The 15,342-nt window shown below is 38.3% G+C and overlaps 1 protein-coding gene across 2 annotated transcripts in view; it reads right to left on the bottom strand.

Moving 5' to 3' along the window:
• Nucleotides 1-12,440, bottom strand: part of il1rapl2 (interleukin 1 receptor accessory protein-like 2) — a 246,409-nt gene extending 233,969 nt beyond the window's left edge. For both annotated transcript variants that reach the window (XM_085906100.1, XM_085906101.1), the window contains exon 1: nt 11,558-12,440. In XM_085906100.1, coding sequence (XP_085762226.1) covers nt 11,558-11,773 — 216 coding nt within the window. In that variant the 5' untranslated portion in view covers nt 11,774-12,440. The remainder of the gene's footprint in view (nt 1-11,557) is intronic.
• Nucleotides 12,441-15,342: the final 2,902 nt, after the last annotated feature.

Consider the following 15,342-nt stretch of genomic DNA (forward strand, 5'->3'; position numbering starts at 1 on the left):
TGTATCCACGGTAAAGACCCTGTCTGTGAACTTCCTTTGTGAATATGTTTCTATTATGTTTTAAAAAGAAATCATTTAAACATTATTTTTTGTGTTTTTTTATGTGTTCTGAGTCCCAGTTGAACTGTCTAAGAAATGTACTAACTTTGTGGTAAGGGGTTTTAAACCCTTAAAACATTGGTAATACATGAAAAAATGAAATGAAAATAAATGAAAATACATGTGCAACAAAAAATAAATAAATACAGTACTGTATATGAAAACAGTTTAATAATGAAAAAATAACAGACAACATTTAGGAGAATCAAAAAGCATTCCTAAAAACAAAAACATACTATAAATGAAAAAAATATATTATGAATGACAAAACTACACTACTGTAAATGGATAAACTGTCTCATAATGATAAAAGAAAAAAAGATTTATGGTATACAACATTGGCCTCACACTCCAGAGAAGCAAGGTTTGATTCCAGACTTAATGTGTGCTGGTTTGCTTGTTCTGATGGACTTCTGTTTTCGCTAAGATCACTGAAAAAAATGAAAGTGCTCATTTGATATGGTTTCTATCTGTATTGGTTGTGATTACATCATATTGCTACAGCACCTAATGAAGCAGTGTGCTGTACGTTCAGACGCACATAAAGCTCTCAGATGAGTTGATACTTTGAAGTGCTGTTCTCCCACTCGTTCATCCTACTTTGGTAAGGAGGGATCTATCTATCTGGAGAATCCCTGATGACTCTTGCAAAACCTTTTGCTTTTCCTTCAATCTTTCCATACATTGCTGCAATTCCAATCTACTTTTCCAGTGCGTTCTTGTCTGATGTAACATCCTTTTTCTCTTACATCTGTTATCCAATTGCCAATACAACAACTCATCACCAATAATTATGTTTTCTTTCCTGAAATGTGAAGCGTTGGTCTAGACTTTTATTCATTTTCTACCTTTCTATTGTTTTCTACTTGATAACGTTGATTATTAAACTACTATGTTCCTCTCTTCATCTCTTGGTTTGAAATTACAAAGGTCTGCAGTTTCCTCTAACGAACATGAATATTTTGCATCATTGTCTCAGTGATTTATTAAAACAGGCCATGGAGTTGGATGTCAGTATTTACAATATGTTTACCAACCCCTGTAGTCAACATTTAGCATTTAACTTTGAAGGTTCTTCTAAAGTGTGGAAAAATTAGGTTCCATATTCTGTTCACCAAGGTCAATCTTTCAGACAATGGCTAAATCTACATGGATGCGTTTATTTGGACTAGAAATTTCATCAGAATAAAAATGCTATATTTAAAAACCCAATTGGAATATTCGGACTCGACCAAGTCCAGAAGTCGCTAGTGTTCCTGCTTCTTCTACTACTATTTCCGGCATATGTGGTCAATCTGCCGATGTCAAAATTATTTGTTCCGATTGAAAGTGTGATGCATAAAGACACAAGTGCTCATGGGATCAATATTTTTAGTGTTCATTTGATCCTAATTTTAATCCATACTCGGATTGTCCATGTAAACGTAGCCGGTGACAAGGAATAAGACAACGAATACCCACACAGGACCGTAAAATGTCTAAAATTCTAGTTAGTGAAGCCAATGTGTCTTTTCCTGTGACTAACACTCTCCTGATCTTTTATTTTCCCCCTCCTTTAGAAAAGACCTATTCACACCCCCACTCTGGCAAACGCCCACACCACAACACATACTCTCTCATACAAATCATTGCGCACACCCACATCCTCACACACGCGCTTACAGGACCGACACAAGAGGAAAGCCGGAATAGCCCAGAGTGTTTACAGCCCACACTGGTTTCCTATGTGTGGATAAGGCCCCATACACACAAACAGAGATCTGAAAGAGAGGAAAAATTACAATTTGTCTTTTGATCCAACTCTCTGATTTTTTTTTCCCATTTCGCCTGCACAACCACTTAGCAACAGTGCACTTGTGTAACCAGACTGTGCTATTTCATGCCTCCAGCATCTGTCGTTAACCTCTTTTGGAATCTTGAAAACGTTTTTGTATCATGTTTATATGCTATGGATTTAGCTCCTCTTGCCTTCAAACCAGACAGCAAAAACACTCTCCTGTTGACCCATAACATATGAACTATACTATTTATCTATTATCTATCTTTTCATCTATCTATCGCTATGACTCTCACATATAAAAGCAAGTGAGCCTGTAGCTTTATGTGTGGAACATATCTCAACGGAAATTTAAGACATAAATCCAGTAAACTTTGCAAACAAGAGAAGAAAAGCAAGACCATTCTAACTATTCATGTGGTCACTGGGGAGGTGACCCCCTGGCCTACACTCATCACAATTTGTCCCTCAGCGCAAATTTAGTTCATATGCATTAGAGGGGTAGCCTTGATATTTGATATATTTGCAGACGTGTAAGAGGGCACATTTTTAAAAGGCACTGATGACATGGCACATAAAATAATTTGCTAATGTCAGGCAAGAGGATGATGTAAAATGATCCTGAGAAATGACAGATCTCTAAAGTTGGGACTTGGAGAACACCTTCCACTTTCAATTGTTTGTGTCTGAGAGTGAGGCCTGCACCAGCACAAAAATATGCAGCACTTTTTTCAACACTCAGAATGTTATTTAAATCTCCAATTCAGTCAGTCAGTCGGGTCATTAACCCAGATAGTAAAAATAACTGCCAAACGCAGGACAAGGAAAATGAGACATAGGCAAATTACTATGTTGAAGTTTGGCTTAAAACATTTTACCGTAACTATAATCCCACACCTTTAAAATCTTTAAAATGCATTGAGTACATTTTATGTGCTTGTTGATGTTATTCTTCAAAGGGAAAGTTACTATGACAACTTCCAATGGCAGTGCTTCCTTTTTGTAGTTTTAAAAGAAGAGAGAAGAAGACAACATTGACAACAACAACAAAAAAAGAAGCAACATCAAGCAGAATAGGAGTCATGGCCACCACTTTGCTTTGCACAACAAGGTTTTAATGTCAAATTATTCCACTAGGATTGTACCATTTGCTGAAATGCACAGCGGAATTCAAGTTGAGGTTAGCCATTTCATCTTAAAAATTAATAAACCTTTAACATGGTAGTTATTAGCCAATGTTCCATCATATTTGTCCTCTGCGGGATTGCAGGGCACGCTCTTCTCATTGCCTACAGTTTGGTTTATATTCTTCATTTTTAAAAGTTAATTTTCTTAAATGTAAGAGTGTGTGTGTGTGTGTGTGTGTGTGTGTGTGTGTGTGTGTGTGTGTGTGTGTGTGTGTGTGTGTGTGTGTGTGTGTGTGTGTGTGTGTGGTGGTGGTCGTAACAGCGTAATAGAGGAGTAATCCCCCCAAAAAATAAGAAGGATAATAAGAAAATGTCAAACTGTTCTTCATGAATTTCACTTAATGGGTTGTTTTTAGGAACATAAACCAAGGGATAAATGAAGAAACACGGTCTAGCAGCCTTGGTCTTTTTGGTTTAAAAGTCAACTCAAGCCCAAATGTGAAAATAACCTACTGGATATAAGTGAAATTATATACATGTATACAGTATGCATATACGTGTCATTAGCATTTGGGGAGTATACAACCTCTCATTTGGGGGGAAACTTAAAAAGTGTAATACAGGTTAAAACAACACACTGTACTGTATTAGAACTTTTTCAGTCAAGGTAGGGCCAGAACTAAAAAAAAAAAAAAAAATCACAAGGTCAGATCACAGGAAATGAGGAGAGTAAAAGTGGCTGACATTGCAGACTGTTTTGTCCATTGGCGCGCGAGGACACAAGCACCTTTAACACTGCTGAAATTTTTTGCAGCTATTGTAGTGTGAATTGCTGCGACAGACGATGGTCCACTAATGGATTGGCTCAATCGATAGTTAACAGTGTGTGACTGTCACAAGTCTCAAACAGCAGGAGCTCATTGAAACGATAAATATGTTAATAAATATCTATACGAAATGAATACCTTGCAGAGGCATTTTGCCAACTTTGATATAATTTGTGCAAACAAGCAAAGAAACATGGTGTGGATCTTTTTGATCATTATTATTTCACAGTTTCTGTGAATAGAGAGTTCACTTCATCCTTTGGTGTGTTTGAAAGAAAACCTCTGGTTAGTTTTGTTTTTGAGTGATTAAACCAAGTTTAGCTTACTAATTGTTTATCACGCTCAAATTGGCTCCAGCTGACAGATATCCTGGATGGAAAATACAGTAGAAGGATGGATGAACTTTATTTTGCTTGAAAGAAATTATGGAAGTATGCATCTCATTTATGTACCCATATAATATTTCATTGTGTATATTTTTGCTTTTTAAACATGGTGGAAATTGGTATAAATCAATGATATGATCAACATAAGCAGTAAATATCTTGGAACGGTGTATGTCTTTGCCATAAAAGTGAATCATGCCCTTTAATGACTCTACTATTTCACTTCTGTGAGAAGGAGATGACATGTGGGATGAACTTCAGCAGCTGGAAGTCAAGCCATTAACAGACCTTTGACATCCCTGCTGTCAGCCTAAAACTGTCAGGGAAGAACAGCGGGTCACAATGAGTTTACCATTGGTAACCGCAGGTATTTGTTGTTCGCTGAAAAGAAACTTAAATGATTCCTGTGGAGAAATTGCATCAAAACAATAAGCTTTCCTCCATATATGAACAGACTTGAGAAAAAAACGATGTGAACTGATGAAAAGCTATTTTTTGTTGTTTATTGCTATTTCTAAAGTTGGCCTTTATGAGAATATAGAAGTCGTTAAAGCAGAAGCAGAGGAAAATAACAGCCGATATAAGCAGATAGTAGATCGTTTATGAGTTTTAACAAACAATAACAACATTAAGACTTTCCTTATTTTCACTCTTATTTTAGAAGGTAGCCCTGTAAATAACACAGTAAATAAAAATATATCCAGTCCTTTGTACTTGTTAGTGCATTTTGCCCTTGTTGGATGAAAACAATTGACAGGGTATATTTGGCTGTGTTCTCTCAATTTCTCTCCCACTGGATTTAATCTGCCACAGGACCTAACAGAGCTCAATTGTTGTGGGTAAGGTAAAAGTTTTCGTGGAGGATTAAAACAGCAGACAGAGCTAGTAGCCACATGTATTTTTAAATAACATGGTAAGTATGCGAAATAATTTTTTGAAAGAACAACCTGGGAAATCGGTTCCTTTTAAGACTGAGAACAAAAAGGGTGTTTCGAACTTGTTCCTGATTGAACCCATTGCAAGAATTACAACTGACTCATTTTACAACTGTCCCCGGTTTCCCTGTTTATAACAGGACTGGAGCAGCTCCAACTATTGGAGACAGATTACCTGTGTCCTTTAATATTTGGCCAATAAAGATGATTCATATTCTTATACTTCAATACTGCATGCATTGCTCAGGAGAGAACTGCAGTATAAAATGAACATTATTCCTGTGAAAGACACAAAAGGTTATCATTTTTGAGAGAGACAGTGGAGAACTCTTTGAAAAGTTTTTATTTGTAATTGAGTGTGTGTTCTTGTGCCATTGACATTAAGGAGCCTCAATAGTTAAATTAATCTGTACATATAATCAGATATATCTTTGATTGAATGCCTGCTGGGTTGTTGAACAAAAGCCACACAAGTAGATGAGGGGAAACTCTGAAAAATAAATTCACAGAAGTGATGGCTGAGAATACATTGGAAAATATCGCAGATGGTCTGCTGTTATTTAATGGCAGGGATTGATATCCTAAGAGGTTTTATCATTATGAGTGGGGGTTAAATAATTCTTGTAACAGCTTGCCAAGATAAGATCATGTACATGTACAATAAGCTTTCCTCCATAGGTGTAAATGCTGCCAAAAGTGTAAAAACCGTCATTTCCCTCACATTTTTTGTCAACTTCATGATATAACCCTTTCACGTGTGGACAAAGGACGAAACCGGGGGCGGAGCTACGTCTTGGCTACAATGTCAGCCTGACTACTCCGCCTCCCTGAAACATACACTGTTAATTTCCCCACACCCAAGCTGAGATATATGACTGAGCACAGAGGACCAAAATTAGGACAAACATTCTCAAGAGGAGGGCGTCGCACCGGGAGCCAAGTACTGCCTCCAGCCGTAGGGACCTCGCCACAGGGGCAATCCCGACTCAAGCAGACGGAAAGGAACCCCATCCACAGAAATAGGACCTTCTTCATGGCGGCATCCATAAACCCAGAGGAAAAACAGGCCCTCATACGTACATAGTGAACATTATTCCGATTATAATTATTACAATACGTTCAATGAATTTAGTTATGATGATGAGGGACTGTCTCATACTGGTGAATAACATCACATCACACACATCAGAGTGCCTAATCTGTTGCCATAAATAAATAAAATCACGCAAGACCGTCTGCGCCATGAAATAGACCTGTTTTTGAAAAGTACAATAATCCCTTGTTTATCGTGGATAATTGGCTCCAAAACCACCCCACGATAAGTGAAATCCGCGAATTAGGGTCACCGTGTCATGAGGTGAATGGAGCTAAGCGACCAAATGCAGGTTGGACCAGGGTTTATTAAGGAAACAGACTAGAGGCTAGACTGGAGATGAGGATAATTGAACAGAATTGACAGACAAACACAAGAAAGACAAAACGAGAAACAAGACGAGAACAGACTAGCGACTAGAAAAACAAGAACAATCCGACAGGGAGTGATACGCAGACAGGACTTAAATACATGACACGTAACGAGAGGCCGGTGACGACGATAACATAGATTGTGAGCAGACACAGGAGGGGAGGGGCGACTATTGAGTGTATCATGGTCAGGCAAAATCAAAAACGCACTGAACTGGACCTCCTACACCACAAAAATTACAACGCACCATTTTTATGCAGAGCGTAGTCCACTCTCTGACACCAAATTGTTAGGTGCGTTGGCGAAGCGGCAGCTCTGTGCACCAGAGTGCCCAAATTGACACAACGTGGTCCTCCAAAATCACAAGCTCGACCTGCCTCTGAATGAAAATGAATTTGCACAAATTTTCTTTTACTGGGCGCTTTGGCGTCTACAGTACCAGAAAAAGGGCTCTATTTCTGTAGCTGAGCATAATAAAACACTATAGCTGTCATCAGGGCCCTATTTGAGAACAGAATATCATTTGGGCATATGGCGTCTTTCATACTTCCCACATACATCGCACAAGCATGTTATGATTTTGTGTTAAGCCGGCTGGTGATACAATACAATTATTTCACCATTGATGAAGAAACAGGAAGAGGGACATAACTGAATAGAATGATGAAAAAACACAGAGAGCATGACCAATGTTTTCAGGATTATGCGAAATCCTTCGTGAATTCCCGATTTTACACACATATATGCTATCTTTTTACTCTTTTAGGAGCACACTGGTAACAGTAAGGCATCACCATGTGAGTCATACATTAGAATGGGTGTTTTCAGCAGCTGGAACTGCCCAAGCCTGTGTTTGGGTTAACACTTCTGAACATAATCACACAATCAATTACATGCTCATATTACTCAAGAGGAACCAATAAACTATTTGTTTTCATTTTGTTTGCATGTGTACTGTGAATACTTGGAGAAAACCTTTTTATTTACAAACACCTGAAATGAAGTGTTAAGGGTGGAAAGGCGCATATATATATACACACTTTTGTACACGTTTCTATCTACCCATTTGTTACTTCAAGCGTCTTTTATCTCAATACTCAATTTTATTGTTACATGAAATAATCATGTAATCTGTGCTTAGCACAACAGGACGCCTCTGGCAACCAATCCTGTTTTGAAGCCCTACGCCAACAGTAAACAAATAATGCAAACAAGGTAATTAGCCTGGGGCATGCATGTAGAGTGGCAATTATATTCTCCACTATATCTTACACCTAGACTCTAGATTCTAGTATACCAGAGGAATGTAAAGATGAAGCTGTTTCTTACCAGAATTTATAACAATTGAATCACATTCATTTAAATCACTATCCAGTATTTTAGTACTGAGGAAACTACATGTGACAAAAAAAAAGTGTGGGCTCAGTATTGCATCTGTCACTAGAGGGATCGTGTGTCTGGGCAGCCCGAACATGACAGGGGAAATGTTTTCACCGTGAGACCACACAGCCTTTAATCGAGAAGATTAAAGCAGATCAACTCATAAAGTGTGGAGGATGTGTCTTCTGTTGAGGTTTTAAATCAGACTGAGGGGGGGGGGGGGTAATTAAATGATCTACTGAGACACAAATGCACACGAGGGAGATCAACAACAAAAGACAGACAAAATCAACAATTATTAAATTTCAGGCAAAAAATAAAAATAAAAATCAAATCCACTCAGTCCAGAGATTCTGAGGGCCCAAAGTTTTTGGGAGAACTTGCAGAATCTGCCAAAACGTTTGTCCTCTGAGGTTTTGCCCAAGTTAATCAAACTGAAGACATACATAAACCAATGCAAAGAAATATCAAAGCACACTATGTTTAATTCTGTGAGAAAATATTTAAGTGGTTTCTCCCTTACAACAGACAGTGGCTGCTGGTGTAGGTTTCACCAGGAGAGTCTCTATACTTATATACTGCACTATATTAAGGGTGTGCATCTCTCCAATAAAAGATGATTTCATACGTACCTCAATACACTGAAGGTGATAAGTAGAACAATTGGGTTGGATACAGTGGGATTATGATTTGATTTAATATAGCTGAGTTGAGAGGGTATGATGTATGGTACCATCATTTCACAGTTGATTTCATTGTAAACCAGAACACAAGTTGTCTCTAATGCTAGAAAAAAATGCTTAGCAGTGACATTCAAACAATCAGTGCACCTTGCACAGTGCAATGAGCATTTGTTATTCTAAAGCTGTCATTAGCACTTTGTCTGCATAGTATTCATTAAACTTTAAGATATGGCGATGATGTCATAGTTGACTTTTTTTTGCGGTGGGGGAAAAAAAATAGAGGAAATAGTCCTTTACCATTTCTTTGGATCTTAAAACGAGGGCCTACGTAGGCATGTCTGTGTTCATGCATGGATGTCCTGCGTGACCTCTGTGCAGGACTTCCTCCAGCATCGCAACATAATTAGAGGGAGCCCAGACCATCTGTAGTCCATCGATCACTGACACACACATCCGGGTAACACAGACCTTGTCGCCTAAAATATATGCAAGTGAGAAGTCGCAGTCCAACCAAGACATAAACCACTACTTAGGTTAATATCAGCCGTATGCAATACCCACATTCAAATTCTATAAATCTACACTGCTGTTTAAAAGTTTGGGGTCACCCAGTCAATTCAGTGTTTTCCATGAAAACTAACATAATTGCACAAGGGTTTTTAAGGTTTTCTAGTCATGCATTAGCCTTGTAACACTGATAGCAAAGGCAATGGACCATTAGAACAATGGTTGCTTGAAATGGGCCTTCATATAATATGATAATATATATTATTATGTAGATATTGAATTTAAAACCAGATGTTTGCTGCTAGAATAGTCATTTAACTCATTAACAATGTATAAAGTGTATTCCTGTTTAGTTGACTGTTATCCTCATTGAAAAATAGCAATTTTAATTTAAAAATAAGGACATTTCTAAGTGAATCCAAACTTTTGAACGGTAGTGTACTTGCCTAGAGATGTTATCTAGAATGTAATCGAATTCCAAGGCTGTAATCCCATAACAATTACAATATTAACATTATTAGCATATTTATTATTTTGTAGGCTAATGAACAGGCCAGGGGAAAATTCATTCAGGATTTTAATTACTTACTCAAATAAGATTTCCACATTGTTGCAAAACATTTTAGGTTGTAAATTTTAGATTAATTCCTTTCTGTCTGTCTGTAGATTACTTTTGTATTCAACAAGTGAAAACCATTTACTGTTGGATTTAGATTAGGCTACTGAAATGGTCATTGCCAAATGTTTATTTTTTTCTTATATGTCGAAATATTGTCATTACTAAATGGTGACTTCGATTTGCGTGAAATCTTAAATAAAACCTTAAAAGCGAAAGTCAAGTCAAAAGTTGTCCTTGCAATATGTTCTATGCACCCCCACTAGTCTTAACACAATATTCTGACTATTGTTGCCTTTACAGAATATGAATTCCATCATTTTTATCCATTTCAGCGGGCAGCCATTTTGCCATATGTTGTTTGCTGAAAATGACCTCATAATTCCTTTGGGCTGAGCTTGCAAACGTCACGTGACTAAACCCAGAAAACAGGTGAGGCGTGCTTGTTTGTTACCTGAGCCCTTAGGCACTGTGATATCATTTTCAATGAACAGCAAGTGGCAAGAAACCACCCCCTAAGATTGATATAACATGTTTTGTTCTGCTATATTCGTGTTCACCTCTTCATAATTGCAGAATGAATAAAATGCCTTAAAAACGTATGTGTATTTCTCCCCCAAATATTAAATCAAAAACCTAATTTTCCTTCCACTGCTTCAGTTTCCTTTCCATCATTCCCCCTTGACTGTTGCCACCGTGCAGTATGGTGACGCCTAAGGACATATTGATGGTTTTATTTAGGTTGAATGAAAAAGCTGAACTGATGGCCAATTTGTGTGAGGCTGGACAAAGGATAAATATGGTTTACATGACAACGAAAAGCAGGACAGGTGGTGGTTTTTGTCCGTTCAGAGTGAGGCTGTACTACAAAAATCTGGTACGTATTCAATCTAGGACCCCATATGAAAGTGACCTGTGTTGGAGTTGTAAAAATAAGATTTGAGCCGTTTGTCATAAAAATAAAAATTGAAAAAATCCGCTACAGGAACATACTAGATATATACCATGATTTTTCCTGTACTGTAGACCCTTGATTGACATTTGTCATGCCTTATCATTCTATGCCGTCAAAAAGACTTTGCAAGTAGTGTTAAATCAAAATGTAGTTAAGGACTAGAGACAAGGCAATCACATCAAAATGTCATCCTGATTGGCCTTAAGCATAAGAGATCCTTTCTAAATATCACAAATGCCAGAAGATAGAAGGCCACTATCTGATTTAAAAAGAATGAGGAAAGACATGCTGAAAGTACGGACTGGAAAATAACATTCATCCAGTTTAAAATAAGAGACAAAAACCAAACCAAGAGGTAAAAGAGACCATCCAACAAGAGCACTGTGGGTTTTTTTTTCTGCTGTGACTGCGCTTTGATCCTTAACTTGGTGTCTATCAGTAGTATTATTTTATTTTATTAAAGTTACTGATCAATACTCCAGCAAATGGTTAATGTAATAGCTGTTAGTCACTGCAGACCATGCCATCAAGTTCAGGATTTTAGCCTTTGGTGCCCCCCCCCCCCCCCCCCCCCCCCTTCAGGAGTGTGGACATTGGCTTGGGAGAGCTCCCCTTCCTGGTATTAACAGATTACAAAAACCTCACGTACATGTAAACTGCCAAGCATCTAAAGTCTTGGTATTGAGGTGCTTTAATTTATCCCTGTTTTCTCAACTGGGCTCTCATAATGTTAAGCCCTATGCTCTCTCTCAAATATGTGATAGCTCGCCAGAGAAGCAAGATAAAGAGAACATCCCTACCTCTTCAAGCTTCATCATAGTGGCTGTGTAGGACATCGAGCGGGCGGTTCTGGAGGAACAACAACAACCAGTTCCTGGCTCTGATCCTAGAATCGTCTCTTCATCCCACATTTTGTCTGCTCTGAAGTCCTGAAACAGGGACACTCCTCCAAGTTGGGTTGTCATCATGGGGTGAATTGAAATCTCCAGTTCAGGCAACAACGCTTGTGGTGGCATCGGATAGCCTAGGGGAGTTTGTTGGAGCCTACCTCATTTGCTTCTGAGGGAAGTCTCTCATATTGCCCCATGGGTCTCCTGATACCTTTACCCTTCCCAAGGCATTCCTGGTTCTACCTGCGTGGTCTGCCTTTCTGCGATGGAAACACAGTCAGTCATGTTGATTCTCCAGGATGGTTAATTCCATTCCACTGCCTAAACTTTCTGTCTGCCCTTGAGACTGTGGATATCCTTGTCAACCACATCCTTAAGCTGAATGGCATCCCCTTTGACATCATGTCTGACCGTTTCCACCAGTTCACATCCCAGGTATACCATCAGAGATCATTAATCACAACCTGGAGTCAGTCCTTAGGGGTCTTTCAGACATATGTTTCAAATTCTTTTGTTCAGACAAGTAGAAATAGAAGTTCCAGGTGCTGTTGGGCCGCCTGAAGACTACATCTTCCATGGGTTGAATATTCCCACAATTCCTTCACCTCCTTGTCCATGGGCATGTCTCTGTTTATGGTCACCAATGGGTATCAACGCACAATATAGGAGCAAGAGGTCGCTGTTCCATCTGTGCCCAGAGCCGTCGCGCCATCTGGAGGCATGCCAGACTGCCGTTAGGCAACGCTTTTTGGCGGTAGATAACCCTGGTCTTAGAGAGCTGCTGTCCTGCCTGTTTTAGACGTTTCCCGCCTTGACACACCTGATTTAAATAAACAGGATCGTCAAACTTCTACCAATCTTGCTGATCAGCTGATCACTCCCGCCCTGGACTACCACCTGTTTCAAATGATTTGACCTTCCCCTCTATACATATTGTGGTAACCTAGCCCCCAGGTTTTAGGTATGTGACTGCAAAATTGAAATGTTCACTCGCTTTTTTTCTCCCAGCAAGACTGACTGTGTGAAGCGGTGCACACAACAGACACAAGAAGGCACAAGAACAAATTACCTGTTGTAATTTTTTATGTAAAAAGTTTTGCTTTGCCACTTCCATGTCTTGTGTGCTCCTTGTGTCACAGCTCCCCATTAGCAGTTTCTCTAGTATGTGGAGATCGATGAAAGACACGAATAATAGATTAATTTAATTCTAAAACGGGGCAAGGACATTTATTTTAATGACTCAAACAAAGAGAAAATACATGAATCTCTGCTTTTTTTTTTTTAAATACAGTTTGGGGAATTTCCTTGATACTTTTGCCACCTCTTTCCTTGAAACAGAGGCATAGTCAGTGATCAAAACTGAAAGAATGTGAGGTTCTACTTCTATATGCTTAGTAAAATGACTGCAACACTCCATACTCAATGAAAAAAAGACCACTTTGTGTTGAATGCTTTTGACAAAGAGAATAACAAATTTTATAAATGTATTAGATTTGTAAAAAATCGATCAACTCAAATGGAAACCATCTTACATGATGCATTGAAAGAGCTTAGGCTTTAATCTTTTGAGAGACATGACTACACATTAAAAGACACTGAAGGCTGCACTGCACTGAAGTTATTGACTTCCACATGATTCCCGAATAACAACAAGTCTGACACAGATGGATAAACAATCCACTTGAGAGAGTTGAATGAGTGAATGAATAAGTTTACCACCGCTAGAAAAAAGTGCATGTATTAGAATGAGAGTTAACTCAAGGATGGTCGGTCATGCTTTGAAATAATGAATGAAAGAAAGAGGGAGAAAAATAAAACAAAGTGACAGGTGCCAAAATGGTCAAAGAGTCCCAGTTGATCTACATGCCGCAACGCATTGATGTCTATGTGTGTGAATGTTGTCACCTTATGTCTTCATCCAAGATGACAGCGTGTGTTTCTGCACCTCGGGCTGATGTTTAAGCTGTAATTGAACCTAGATATTTAAGGGGCGGAGTGCATGTGCAGTTTCGATGAGACAATATTTTGGTGCAAAAAAAAGACCATGCATGTTTCGGTAATGTGGGTGGAAGCCAAAATATGTACATCGAACTCTACATAGAAATGTATAAACTTGTGGATGTGGTCGTGAAGTGATAACATACTAACATAATATAACATAAACATAATGAAAGCACTTGACTTGAAAGCACAAACTTGTTGATGTGGTCGTGAAGTGATAACACTACTCAGAAAACATACGTACATATAGACAAGAAAAAGGAAGGGCAAATGAAGAAAGTGATGGGAAACATAATAAAAGCAAATTGAAAGTGTGCAGAGAATAATGACTTTGCTAATAACTTGATTGTTTCGCCCTGCATGTCCTGTTTGAAACATCAGTCTAACAGTAATTTGTGCAGTGATTCATTCCAAACCCTAAAAATGATTAGTAGACACCCAGTGCTCCATGTTTTCCATCCTTTATGTTTATAATTCCTGAGGTGCAACTGCTATATATTCAAATAACTAAACATAAGCATATTTTTTGTTATACAGATAAGTCTTGGAGGCAAGTTGCAAACCGCAGGGAAGGAGCGTTTGTGTTTGCCTAATGAAAAGTAGTCAGGCCCCCTGAAGTACACAATTGGAAAATTGCTTTGCATATCTTAATCATACAACTAGATGTACACACTGTGTAAATAAAGACATTCAAAATAAAAGCCTTCCATGCAAATAAATGAATTAAAAATATAGAAAATATTTTTTAATTAGTAAATAGGGGTGTTAAAACATTTATCTGAAGTGGAAAAGCGTGAGCTACTTTCATAAGCCAGCCTGTAGGTGATTATTTTGCATATTTTTGTACAAGTGATGGATGAGTGCAGTGTGTTCCAACCTTTATTGAACCATGGGACTCTCTGTATCTTAGAAAAATCTGACTGCACCTAACAAAAATGTCACAAAAATAGAGCGAATATGGGGTAATTAAGAATTAAATTAAATAAATAATTATCAATTAGCTCGTTAAATGATTAATAATTTTGTTTATGGTGGCGGAAATCGACTGTCAGCAGAATAATCAACCGCCACTAGGGGCAACAAGTTTTTTTTCTCAATAGTTTACAAAGGCTTAAATGACCGAAAAACCTAGAATCAGTTCTAATATCCGAAGGCGGCAACAGTTAATAGAATGAGTTTGGTGAGAAAAACCTACGGGTACCTAATTTTGGTTTAGACAGACAGACAGACAGACAGACATATATACACACACACACACACACACACACAGACACACACACAGCCAGTGTCGTTTCATAATGTGGACATTTATTGTCTAACTCTACATGGAAATCATAATGAGTACATAAACAGAGTAATACAACTACGGAGAAAAAATAGCAACAAAATCAGATAAGATCAACAATAGCAGTCTTGGCATGAACTGGTGTTAATGTGCAAAAAGGTGAACTAATGTAACTCCTGTTCCCCAAATCTAAGCACCAATCTTTGTACACTGATAAATTGCACTCACTTATTGTGTTCTTGTCTGAAGCTGGAGGCCATTCAGAAGTGTGTTTGCAGTAAGCCAGATCACATAAGAAGAAACAAATGGAAAATAGACAAATTAAAAAAGGCTGGTTCTGCACAGCACATGGTCAGAGGGTGCTTTGATGCACACCTGGCTTTTGCAGTCTTTGGCCTGGTTTGGGCCT

Source organism: Syngnathus leptorhynchus, chromosome 2 (genome assembly GCF_054491065.1).
Source record: "Syngnathus leptorhynchus isolate UIUO chromosome 2, UIUO_Slep, whole genome shotgun sequence".
Lineage (NCBI taxonomy): Eukaryota > Metazoa > Chordata > Actinopteri > Syngnathiformes > Syngnathidae > Syngnathus > Syngnathus leptorhynchus.